The sequence below is a fragment of the Typopeltis vanoorti genome, unplaced genomic scaffold (genome assembly GCF_054136105.1).
Source record: "Typopeltis vanoorti isolate ZY-2024b unplaced genomic scaffold, IOZ_Tvanoo_1.0 HiC_scaffold_66, whole genome shotgun sequence".
NCBI lineage: Eukaryota > Metazoa > Arthropoda > Arachnida > Uropygi > Thelyphonidae > Typopeltis > Typopeltis vanoorti.
The window spans coordinates 5,774-19,179 of NW_028328162.1; the positions used below are offsets into that span (position 1 = coordinate 5,774).

General features: G+C 34.2%; 1 protein-coding gene across 1 annotated transcript; it reads right to left on the reverse strand.

The window, feature by feature from the left end:
• Positions 1 to 1,148: 1,148 nt before the first annotated feature.
• LOC150092110 (ribosome biogenesis protein BRX1 homolog) lies at positions 1,149 to 12,677 on the reverse strand. The gene is made up of 3 exons (XM_090415302.1): positions 12,545 to 12,677; positions 4,196 to 4,290; positions 1,149 to 1,408 (listed from the first exon to the last, which is right to left on the reverse strand). Exons 1-3 carry the CDS (start codon positions 12,609 to 12,611, stop codon positions 1,211 to 1,213), a joined length of 360 nt encoding a protein of 119 aa, XP_090271428.1. The 5' UTR covers positions 12,612 to 12,677; the 3' UTR covers positions 1,149 to 1,210.
• Between the last annotated feature and the right edge of the window lie 729 nt (positions 12,678 to 13,406).

Below are 13,406 nucleotides of genomic sequence, written 5' to 3' on the forward strand. Positions count from 1 at the left end.
TTGATTTGAATGACTTTAAATTGTATCCCTTGGGAAAGACAGCAGGTGGGAGACTGTTCCACAGTGCAGCAGTTGCAGGGATGAAGGAAGAGGAAAAGAAACTTGTTCTGTTTGTTTCTAGGTGAACTGTGAAGGGATGCTGTGCAGCAGTTGTACGTGTTCCAATGAGTTTAGTACTGAGCGGAGGAATTATTGATGATATTTCCAATGAGCATTTCCCATGGAAATATTTGTAGAATATATATACTGCAGAGACCATACATCTGTGTGAAAGAGGGAGTTGGTAAGGGATGGATCATTGATAAGTCTAATTGCTTTCCTCTGTATTGAGTTGAGCATTTTGAGAGAGCTTTTTGGAGCCCCATCCCATATGTGAGAGCAGTATTCAATAGTTGGGCGGATTTGTGATTGTATAATGTTAATAGCTGTTTTCGGAAGTGAAATAACATCTTGAGTGAAAGAGGAATCCTAGTTTTTTTGAGGCTGAGGATGCAATGTTTGAGATATGTTTATGCCAGGAGAGGTTTGATGTGAGGGTGATTCCAAGGAGTGAGATCTCAAACTGTCTGGAGATTTGGGTATCATTAAAAAAGGATATTGGGAAAAAATGGTTCTTTTTTATGGGAAATAGTACAGAACTGGGTTTATTGGCATTGTAATTTATGAGCTTATCTGAGCCCCATTGGAGGATGGCTTGGAGATCGGAGTTGAGGGTCGTGGTCGTTGATGTTCTGTAGGTTGAGGTGAGTTGTGTAGGGTAAGGCTTATCAAATGCAAGTGAAGAGGGTAGTGTGCTGTCGTCTGCAAAACTGTGTATTGGGTTGGAGGTTAATTGCAGTAGGTCATTGATATATAGCAGGAAGAGGGTTGGTAAGAGGACAGAACCTTGTAGGACTCCAGCATTAATTGAGAGGTGAGAGAATAGGGAGCCATCCACCATCACACAGAATGTGCATCCAGACAGAAAGTGATCCAGTCTTGTGATACCAAGCATACTTCTTTCCATACTAAATTGTGTTGTTCTTAATTTTTGAATTTTCTTTGCATTTAGTGTGCATATATATAAGTTTTATATAACTTATTTATCTAATAGGAAATTTGGTTTGATTTGCAATACTATCACTTGACACAGAATGAAGTATCAAATATCATATTTACATAATATTTTATTACAAGACAGAAATATACAAGCCCAATTTTGCTTCCAAACCTAAGAGGTTTTTGTAGACTTTTTTTTCCCTTTTCTTTTAATGGAAACTAAAGGTTTTTGATTAGGCACTGTTTTAAATATTTCATCCAATGCATCTAATTTATATGATTCTTTTGGACGACGAGACTCCAATGACTTTTTGGCTTCTGTACGTTCTTTGTAGCGTTGTGATGCCTGAAGCTTCTCAATTCTTCTATGCTTTAATAGAAGAAAATTTTTTTTTATTATTCTATCGATGTGCTAATATTAAAATATAAAGTGAAATGTATAAGATAACTAGTATATGCTTTGAATAAATGTAGAATATACTACAAATGTTAAGTGCTATATCAGAACATAGCTTGGCTACCTTTTTTATAATTGCATGCTCACTTTTTTTTTTTTAATGTCTCCACCCATTGTAAACCTATAGTTCATCCCTAACAGGGACAGGCATTTTAAGGAATTTTATCATTTATTTATTTTTTACTTAGTCTGGAAACTGCTCTCAAAACCAAACATTAAACTTTTTCAAACCACTTCAGGCCTCCAGTAAGTAGAATGGTGCTCTCATACTAGATGTCCCATCTAAAAACAATTGCCAATGTTTTTAGATGCCCATGGCAAGATTCAAACTGCAATCTGGAGAGTTGAAAAGAATGCTAGTTAACATATTAAACACTCCACCACGCAGGGCAGAAAATCTGAAGAGTACAACCAGTAAGATGTCATGAGAGGGGGGAGAAATAAAAAAAAAACAAAAACAGAATGCATTTAATGCATAAATAATGCCAACTTTATGTGGTTAAAAACCAGTAATAATAAAATCAACTTACTACCCAGGAAGATTTTATGGTATATCAAAAACACCCAGATGAATTGCATTTTTGCAAGTCCTAAAATGGACTTGTAAAAGGTTCACAAGTACTGTATTAGAACACTACTAAAAATGTTCATAACAACAAGAAAAAGTTCTCATTTCATTAAGAAAGCTACCAATAATACAGATTGATTAACCAATTATGAATCAATACAAAGAAATTAAATGAAAGAGATGTGTATTCACTTTGCTGTACGTACTCAGTACTGCATACAACATATTAAAACTAGCTGCGAATAAGGAGAAAAACAAAATTATTCAGGTCATGTTTTTTTTGTTATTCCTAAACACACACCGTAGAAAAGCAGGATGATGACAATACATTAAGTTAATTTTGATTACATTTCAGGCTAATTCTATCCAAATACTGTTTCTCGTCTACATCAATATTTACAATATGCAGGAAGTTTCAACTGATTAAATGAACAGAACAGTTCCTGCCCAATTTGGCATGTAGTATAAACTTCGATGTTAGCACTAAATTTAAAAGACCCCCCCCCCCAAATAAAATAAAAAAAAAAAAAAATTGCGCTACAAGATGAGAAATAATTCGGTGGTTGCCTTTATAAATTAATTTTTTTTGCAAATTGGTGAGCTATTTCCCCCCCCTCCCCATGACTCAACTCTTTTTATAAAATATTGCAATTTGGACAAATATTACATACAATGTGCAGTTTTGCAATCAGAGCTTCTCCTTCCCTTTATTTACTTTTCCTTATTACAATAAGCAATAAAAGAAGTGTCACTGTTAATATAAACATTGATACGGTTATTTAAACAAACATTACACAACTGATCTTGAAATTAAAACCTTAAATTATCCAAGAGGGGTGCTTAAGGGTTAAAAACTGTATAACCGAGAGGAGATCTCCACATAGCCTTTAAAGGAATGCAGAGAACCAAGGCTTCTGACCTAATGTCCATCCCTCAACTTCTTGTGGTTCATCCTGTTAGGCCTGGATACTGAACAAAAGAGGATGGGCTGGCAATTGGGGATTTAGCAAACCAAATTGTATTCTTATTGGCTTAAACCATAATGTAAAATGATGGTACAACATGACACAATTTCACACTAGCTGGGGTGCTGCCCAGTTAAACAAGGCCCCCATTGTTTTTTTGCCAGGGAACCAGGGTGAACAGCGAAAAGTCAGCTACTGGGATAAATCCTGAAACACATTCCAACTCAACATCACCAGAATTCAAGATCGGTACTATCAACTAAGAAGCCTGAATGGCAAAGAAATAGAACTAGCAGAAAAATTGGATAAGTATGAGATCAATATAATAGGGGTGACAAATAAAACAGACAAAAATTGGTGAGATCTTTCCAAGCAATAAATACAAAATGTTATATTCAGGCAATAACAGGCAGGGAAAAGGAGTAGCTATAGTCTTCAACACTAAATACGAGGCTAATCTTGAATGGCAGGCAATATCAAGTAGAGTGATGTAGGCAAATATCAGAATGGGGAACTGGACAATGAGACTTATTTGTGCCCCACAGAAGGTTCTACTAAGGTAGAAGTGGAGGAATTTTTTGAGGCTTTAGAGAAAGCAACTGACACAATGAAAAATTGATCCTTGTTGGAGATCTAAATAGCAGAGTAGGATATGATTGTCAGGCATACAGAAATATTTTAGGAAAATTTGGAGAAAAGAGCAAAGCTAATTAAAGTTAAACACCTGCTGTATTTCTGTTTGGGACATCGATTAGTTATGGAAAAATTATACATGCTGTGAAAGGTTGCTCTTATATATCAACCTATTATGCAATCACTTATATTACAACTAACTGATGGGAAGAGATGAATTCTATTAAAAAATATTTTGAGCAAAAGTACTAATAACCTAAGAGAAACAAAACTAATTCTTAACAAGAAGATTGCAAATAAATTTTTAATTCTACAAAGGAATTTTAGATGCACTACAGCTTGCATATTACTATTACCATGTATATGCAATAAGTTGCACATTTCAGTGAAATATTTTATAATCACATAGCAAAATTCAAATTTTCTGCAATTTATTTCAGTGAAATTGCACTTCTTAAATTAGTCTAAGCAAGGAATGAATTAAATGCATTAAAAGTATTTGGCAGTACTGAAATATATTAAAGTGGTACTTACTAAAGTAGGAGGTATGTAATGTGGATTACTATAGAGAACAGGTCCTCCAAAGCTACCCTGAAATATCTTCACAGGATTAAGAATAAACCTTGGTCCTAATAGAAAGTAGTTCAGTGATTAATATTTAGAAAAACTGAAATATCAAATGCAAATGTCTTAATTTCATATAAAATAAAATAACAGAAATACAGCAGCTCACAAACTACGCAAATCTATAAATTAGGCACCTCAGCCTAATCACAACTATCCTATGCCTAAAAACATATTCTTACTGATAGAGTTCAGAAACAATGCATTTTCTAGTAGACAAATGTTAGAGAATGCTCACACCTCAATTTTTTAAGTCCTGTCACTACCATCCAATTGTTCAATGCCCCTGCCCTTCTCCTTTATATAATAAGTCATTCCTCACACATTTTCAACTACAGTTAACAGCGACATACTACTTAATCAGAAAGTTAAAACTAATCAGTCAAACCATACACCAAGCACTCACACAACAGAAAGAATAAAATAGCTCAACAAACAAAGAAATCGAGGAAATTTCCTAACACCTCAAATACAGTCAAATAGTGATTATGCCTTTTGATTCATTCTTGCATCCAAGGAATATAGCTACAGCAAACCTTAGCACAAAAAAATAAATAAATAACTTTTGTTATAATAAATGATAAAAATGACAGAAAGTAGCATTGTAATGGTAGAAGCTTCACATTTATCTTTCTTCTACTTACTTTTAATCATCTTCCTCACTTCTCTAACTTTCATATGATTACAATAATTCATATCATGAGCTTACTATATAAACTAAAACTCCACATCCAAGACCAAAAGATATGTGTGAGGATGCTTGATGGATGAAAATTCATTAGGACTTCTGAACATTCTGGCTAATGGGGTACTAGTGAAGTTGGTAGTGGATTTATTTAAACCAAACAGAAACAAATAACTCAGCTAGAATAGAAATGAAAAAAAAAACTAAGAATACAATTGTTGAGCACACTGACACATACAGAAAAAGGTGAGGAGTTATATGTTATAAAGTAAAGGACATTATGTTTTAGAGTTAAAAAAAAAAAAAAGCATAAGAGGATACTGTTTTGTTTTGAAATAGAGCAGTTGGCCAGTCAAAAACATGGTATTAGTTATATATCATCAGTAAAGAAGTCAATGACAGACTTCTAAGACATGATGGAATTAACAATGAAACTTATTTGACTGAAATGGAAAACAAATCTCACTTATCCTGGTATATGCACCACAACAAGGTTTTTAGACACGAAGGAAAATACATTATTTTAGGAGCAATGTTAGGAAATCTTAATGCAAAGGTTGGAGAAGATAGAAAAGAAAAAAATTTTGAGATAGTATATCATTTCATTACAGTGGTGTTATAGTGTTACTGTCTACTATACAACATAATCAAACATTATGGTGACTCGGGGATCTCCATAGCTAAGTCAGTTATGACATGCCCTTTGGCTAGAAAGATGTGGGTTCGAATCTCCCTCTAAGATGTGAAGAACTTTTATTAGAGCTTTCAAAGTGAAGGTGAGTCAGATGGTCTCCTTTGGAGATGTAAGGATTTTCCTTACAATTAAGGAAGTTCAGATTTTTCATCCAGCAAAACTAGCAAACTGACCAGAAGAACACAAACAATTAGAATATATAATTAGAGAAATACCATGTGAACATAACTAATGTTAAGGCCAAAAATACCAAAACAAATGCAATTGTTACCATGCTACAACATAAAATTGTGCATAAGTTCACATGGAATTATTGAAACCAAAAAGGTACAAAAAGGTGGTATAAATGACACCCTTTGGTTGGAAAGACCTAGGTTCAAATCTCAAGTAGAACATAAAGAAACTTTATCAGGGCTTTTCAACTAGAGGTGAATAAGCCAGTTTCAAATGGAAGGGCAGGATTTTCCCCTCCTACAATGCAGACAAACTGGCCCTAAGAACACATGCAATTTACAGATCGCCTACAATGTAGATAGGATCAACCACCTTATCATAAGCAATATTGGGTTTATATGAAAGCCAAGTTGCTTGGCTGTAACTGGCCACTGATTAACGTAAAAGAGATATGCGATAGGATGGAATAATAATCTATCTCAAAATAGCATATAAAATACTAACAGGAAAATATTTTACAAAATGCTAAATCTGTATGATGTAAATGAAACCTTATGCAGAGTAATACGTAGCTTATACAATAATTAAGTTCAAAAATTAAATGATGTACAGGATGATCATTTGGTGCTAAAATTCATAAAGCAGGATTGTAAGATATCTCAAATTAGAGGATCTGAAAAATTTGCAAGACTTTGCCAGATTGACCTACAAGTTTCTTTCTGCCCAGTTCAAAAACTAAATACTTTCCTTCTCTCTCCAAAAGACAAATATCTTCCTCTCTCTTATCCTGGAGTTTACAGAATCCCTTGCTCTTGCAGCTTGTGTTATAATTTAAAAAAGAGTGGTCATTTTGCTCAAATCTGTCTTAAAGAATCTGAAAAATCTGGTTTGGCTAGCCATGCCTTCTCTACTAAGCAGAGCATTTGGTGGAATAATACTAAAGTTCTACACAAAACTTATTTTTTTCTGGAAAGATTATATAAAGAAAGCTGCAAAGAACACATTTCCAATCCTGACTTTAACAAAAATTGCCTTAAGAAACTTTTTCAATTTTGGATGTCATCCAAAATACTACTCATCACTCGAGTTTCATAAAAATTCTAACTAATTATTTCAATGTGAAATTTTATTTATTTTATTCCTTGAAATGTAATAAGGTAGATTTAATAAGGTAGATAAGGTAGAGTTATCCTTATGCAGTTGAACGAACATATAATATCACATGCTTTCAAGTTACTTATTGTTTGTTTTTATGTTTATCTCTTTCTACTCTATTGAAAATTCTACAAAACTAAATAATAAATTAGTGTAAATGGCATCCACATTTACTTATTGTTATCCTAATGCAGGGCTGTCCAACCATAGGTAATCGGAGGGCAGCATTAAAAAAAATAAAAAAAGATTTATCCGAGGGCCGCATCACAATGCATATCTAGTAATTTGGGGAGCAGCAGCGACACAACCTCGATAGCTGAACAAACAACATTAATTGTGCGTTCGTGTTCCCCTTGAGCGCCCAGAGCATGCACGTTGGAACAGTGTAAGAATGCCTCTTTGACACATCTAATATTTGAAAAACACTTGCATATATAGTGATGTAAAAATACCAAATAAAATTACCAACATTGAGATTACCGATTAGTGATAGAATTAAAATATCGAATACACATTTGATTCAAATTATTTTATTTTTTTTTTGCTCATGAAAATCAAAACCCACAGGATGGCCGCATAAAATCGCACTGCGGGCAGTGCTTTGGACAGCCCTGTCTCCTAAAGTATGTAATCTCTGTTAATAAAAATATGAGGTCTATAATTGACCTCATTATCAAGGCTGTACCAAACCTGATATTCATACAAAAGATAAACTTATTTCTTGACTATACTGCATTATCCTCTTAAATAAATATGCTCCAAGTCTTCATGAGTCTCTTTAGCCAAATTAAAACAACTTACGTGACAAAACATTTCTGAGCAATAAATAAAAAATGTTATAATCAGGCAATGACAATCAAGGAAAAGAAGGAGTAGCCATAGTATTCAACACTAAATACGAGGCTAATTTCCTGAATGGCAGGCAGTCTCAAGTAGAGTAATGTGGGCAAATATGAGAATGGGGAACTGGACTATCGTCCAGTTCCCCACAGAAGGACCCAGAGGAAGACCAAGACTGATTTGGAGGAAAACTGTAGATAGGAAGTTAGTAATGATGTAATTTTTCAAGTAGTACTATCATATCCTGCACACCCCTTGATGGTATATATCAGGAATTTGATGATGTGATAAAACTGGTATAACATGCAGGGCCATGGAAAACAACCACATTTTCAATGGAAGACTCCAGAACAAGTAAAACAATTCAGTTACTTATGCACAATTTTTAGTGAAAAGACAGCAAATTAAATTTGGAAATAGATAATAAAAATAAGCAAAGCACACAGAGAGGGAGGGTGTTGAATAAATTTATATAGAATAACATAAAAAGTAGCCAAAACACTAAACTACAAGTATATAAAATTGTGTTCAAACCAATTTTAATGTATGGAACTAAAAGTTAGGTCAGAAATAAAACACTTGATAAAATACTGGAGAGAGACAGTCTGATCCTTAGATCCAGCTGCCTGTCCATTATTTTATACATTGGCTGGACAGCCCAATGTGTTGACCAATAGCATAGCCATATTACAAAGATATCAGAAAAGAAATGGACTTTATTCTAAGATGGTATGGTCCCAAATGAATGGAAAATAAAAAATTGGCAAAACAAATTTTTGGAACAAAACTGATATAGATCAAGATACGAGTAACATGAAATGCCTTTATTATTTGCAAAAATTAACTTTTTAGAATTTATTATATTTCAGCTAGTAAAATTCTAATCAAGAAATTGTCGATCAGAAATTGAAAATGTGAAGAAGCAAACAGACTAGGGAGAACTCAAGTTTAGTCAGTTTGCCTCTTCCTAGCAAGTTGGTGGCTAACGTTTTTGCAATATTACCTACTAATATTTATCAATTGACATCATCCAACCACTATTAAAAAATCTGCTAAAATGATAAGGAAAATTTGTTACACTGTTCATTTTGTTATACATCATCATCATCATCATCATCATCAAATTCCTGCCATGTACCCTCAAGGGGTGTACAGGATATGACAGTACTACATGAAAAAATTATATCATTACTAACTTCCTATCTACAATTTTCCTCCAAATCAGTCTGTTACTTGTCAAGACTCCAACATTATCAGATCTTATATTTCTATCGTCTAAGGCACTTTGTACCGTATCAATCCACCTATATCTTGGTCTTCCTCTGGGTCGTTTTCCTGTAAACCTGGCAGAGAACACTTGTTTTGCTAATCTTTCCTCTCCCATTCTATTTAAGTGACCATACCATCTGAGATTAGCTCTGCTAAAGCATTCCTGGATGCTGACAATGTCAAGTTCTTTCCTAATATCCTCATTTTTAATATGATATTGCCATTGATGCCATCTGTTCACGCCTCTAATCTTTCTCAGGACTCTCATATCTGCGGTCTCTAGTCTTTGGTCAAGTGTTTTACTTCTGACCCAGCTCTCAGATCCATAAGTTAAAATTGGTTTGAACACAGTTTTGTATACAGCTAATTTAGTGTTCCGACTAATTTCTTTCTTATTCCATATGAATTTATTCAATTGACTTCCCACGATACCAGCTTTGCTGATTCTGTTGTCTATTTCTATATTTAGTTTACCATCTTCAGTAAAAATTGTGCCCAAGTAGCTAAAATGTTTTACTTGTTCCACAGGTTCTCCATTCACAACACAGTTGACATTTTCAATGATTCTGCCTATTTTCATTGTCTTTGTCTTTTTATTGCTAACCTTCATACCATATCTATTACAACAGCTATTCAATTTAGTCAGAGAATCTTGCAGACTTGTAGCGGATTTATTTAGAAGTATAACATCATCCGCATAAAGCAAAGAGCTGACATTAACATCTCCAATTTTGATATCAGGTTTAATACCACATTCCTTCATAATGTGATCCATATAGATAATGAATAACAGAGGGGATAATGTACATCCTTGTCTCACACCAGATTTAACATTAAACCATCTTCCTGTACTTCCTTCAATTCTAACTGCTGACTCACAACTCAAATACAGACTAAGTATTGCTTGATATAATGCCCCATTGACACCATATAACTGCAGCGTATTGAATAGCTTCTCTCTTGGCACCTTGTCATATGCCTTTTCCAAATCAACAAAACTTAAATACAGATCTTTGTTATATTCCCATGCTTTCTCGACTATTTGTCGTAAAGTGAAGATCTGATCCTGACAGCCTCTATTTGGCCTGAATCCAGCTTGTTCTTCACCAAGCTTTTCTTCCACAATTCTTCTCAACCGTTTCTCAAGTATACTTGCATAGATCTTGCCAGGAACACTCAGTAGGGAAATACCTCTGTAATTCTCACATTCAGTTTTATTTCCCTTTTTATATATGGGTACTATGAGAGCTCTACTCCAATCATAAGGAATTCGTCCCTCTGTCCAGGCTTTCTGAACTATGCAGTGCAGCCACTGTAAGACTCTTATACCACCATACTTCAGCATTTCTGGTCGAATATCATCTACTCCTCCTGCCTTTCCACATTTCAAGCCTTTGATGGCTTTTTCTACTTCAAGTATGGATATGTATTCCTGACTGCATGCCTGGTCAGTGTTTTTTATCACTGTGCTGTCATCACTGCTTGTTTCATTTAGCAGTTTTTCAAAGTAATTACTCCATACTTCAAGGATATCTTTTTCTCCTGTTTTCATTTCACCTTTATCATCTCTAATTCCTTTTACAGCACTCTTTCCTCCATTCCTAAGCTTCTTCAACAACCTCCAGAATATTTTGCCACCTTCTTGATATTTATTTTCTATATTCTTGCCAAAGTCCTCCCATGACTTTTGTTTAGCTAGTTTTACACACTGTTTAGCTTTCTTGCACTTGTCTCTGTATTCTGTAAGAGTAAAAGCTGACTTATTTGCCAGGAACTTTTGATATGCTTTCTTCTTTTCCTTCACTGCCTCTTTAACTTCCTGTGTCCACCAGGGAGTTCTGATTTTTTTATCTTTGCACACAACCTCACCACATGCCTCTCTGGCAGAATCAATCAATGTTTCCTTCAGAGTTTGCCACTGAATCTCCAAGGTTTGATTCCTGTTCTCAAACTCTTTCATTTTCTTTTCAATAATATTTCTGTATTTTAGTCTACAGTTTACATCTGAGAGCTGCTCAACTTTTATTCGCTTTAAAACTTTCTTACATGTTATTCTTTTCAATATGAAATTCAATTTTATCCTGCTCAAGACTAAATAGTGATCACTTCCAATTTCAAATCCTCTGTACACTCTGGTGTCCTGCACCAGGGAGAAAACATCACTATCAACAATAACATAGTCAATGAGACTTTTCTTATTCCTAGCCTCTTCTCTCCATGTGAATTTGTGCACATTTTTATGTTGGAACATGGTGTTAGTAATAACCAGTCCATGTCCTGAGCAGAAATCCAACAGATATTTGCCATTATTATTAGTTTTGCTCTTTTCTCCAAATTTTCCCAAAATATTTTTGTATGTCTCACAATCATTTCCTACTCTACTATTTAGATCCCCAACAAGGACCAACTTTTCCTTTTTCATTGTGTCAGTTGCTTTTTCTAAAGCCTCAAAAAATTCCTCCACTTCTACCTTAGTAGAGCCTTCTGTGGGACCATAGGCACAAATAAGTCTCATTGTCCAGTTCCCCATTCGGATATTTGCCCACATTACTCTACTTGAGACTGACTGCCATTCAAGAAGATTAGCCTCGTATTTTGTGTTGAATACTATGGCTACTCCTTCTTTTCCTTGATTGTTATTGCCTGAATATAACATTTTGTATTTATTGCTCAGAAAGATCTCACCAGTTTTGGTCTTTTTTGTTTCAGTCACCCCTATTATGTCGATCTGGTACTTATCTAATTCCTCAGCTAACTCCATTTCTTTGCCATTCAGGCTTCTTACGTTGATAGTACCGATCTTTAACTCTGGTGATGTTGAGTTGGGGTTTGTTTTCAGATTTGTTCCAGTAGCTGACTTTTCGCTGTTCGCCCTGGTTCCCTGGCAAAAACAACGGGGGCCTTGTTTAACCGGGCGACGCCCCAGCCGGCATGAAATTTTGTCATGTTGTACCATCATTTTTTATTTTATTTTGTTATACTAATCTTCTTAATCAAGAGGAGAGGTTTTAAGACAATTCGTCAACATGCAATACCTAGGTATTTTGTCATTTAACTAGTTCTAGGAGTGTGAAGAATTTTTTTCCTACTTAATTTTGCCATATGAAACCAAAATATAAATCCTCTGTAGTAAATAAAAATATTTAATTAAATTTATGCTATCTACAGTGCAGAATCCATTCTTGATTCCAACAACATGCAATCTACTATTTACCTGATAATTTGGAATACAATTACTTCTCGAAATGTGATGTTAATTCATGCTACATTTCTTATTTCAGGTAACTTTTGTGTTTTCTTTTTAAATGGCATCTCGGTTATGGTGTGAGTCTTGTTGTGAACGAGAATTCTTACAAAATATAGAATGGCTTTCCATATTTAAATCTGCCTTCCTTTGGACTAGAGATTTTCATTCTTTCATTGATTTCAAGCTCTGACTTACCAATTTCTGCAAGAGATCCATCCTCTTCAACTATCTGATAATTTCTGAACCATATTCTGTTATCCATAACAGTAAAAGTGAAAACATGATCAGCGAAAGGTTGGCTTTTTGGATGCTGGTTTGGTGTACTAAATACCTGACAATGTGCAAATAAAACAGCATTTTAGTACATATATTATTGCCACTACTTCTTATTGATAACAGAACAAATTAGTTTAAACAGATATGCTTTGTTTGTCAATGCAGAGTAAATAACTATTTTTTTTTTTTTTTTGCAAAATTACATTACTTCATTTAATTTTTTAAGCCAGCTACTTGTACATGTCATAAATACTTGTAATTACTAAATATCTTCATAAGAACTACCATCATAAAAATCCTGTTAACATTTAAAAGAATATGAGGTGTGATTGTAAAGCATTGAGATTTTATTTGGAGGCATACTGCAGTGAGCAGGTGTTATATACTAAGATATGCTTTGGCTTACACTAGAAAGAGCTACATATTAAATACATACTGATTCACTTGCTGGTAGCCATAGTAAAGAGTAATGTGTTCCATAGCACTGTCTTAAACATGAGTTTACTGTTATTCAGAACAACAAATGAATGTTAAATTTTTGCATGAAGTCTGCAATTAGAACTATGCCTGGTAATACAAAGGCTGTATAACATCAGAACACTGAATTTCTGACCAGTATTGTTTCAATAACAACCAAAACAACTTGGGAGTGGCTGACTTTAAATAGAACTGGAAAGAGACGGCTAAAACAGGGCATTTACAACCATTCATACCATGAAAATACTGGAAGAAAGTTTTCCTTATTCAGAAATAACAGTAGCCAGAGTTAAAATTTCTTTGT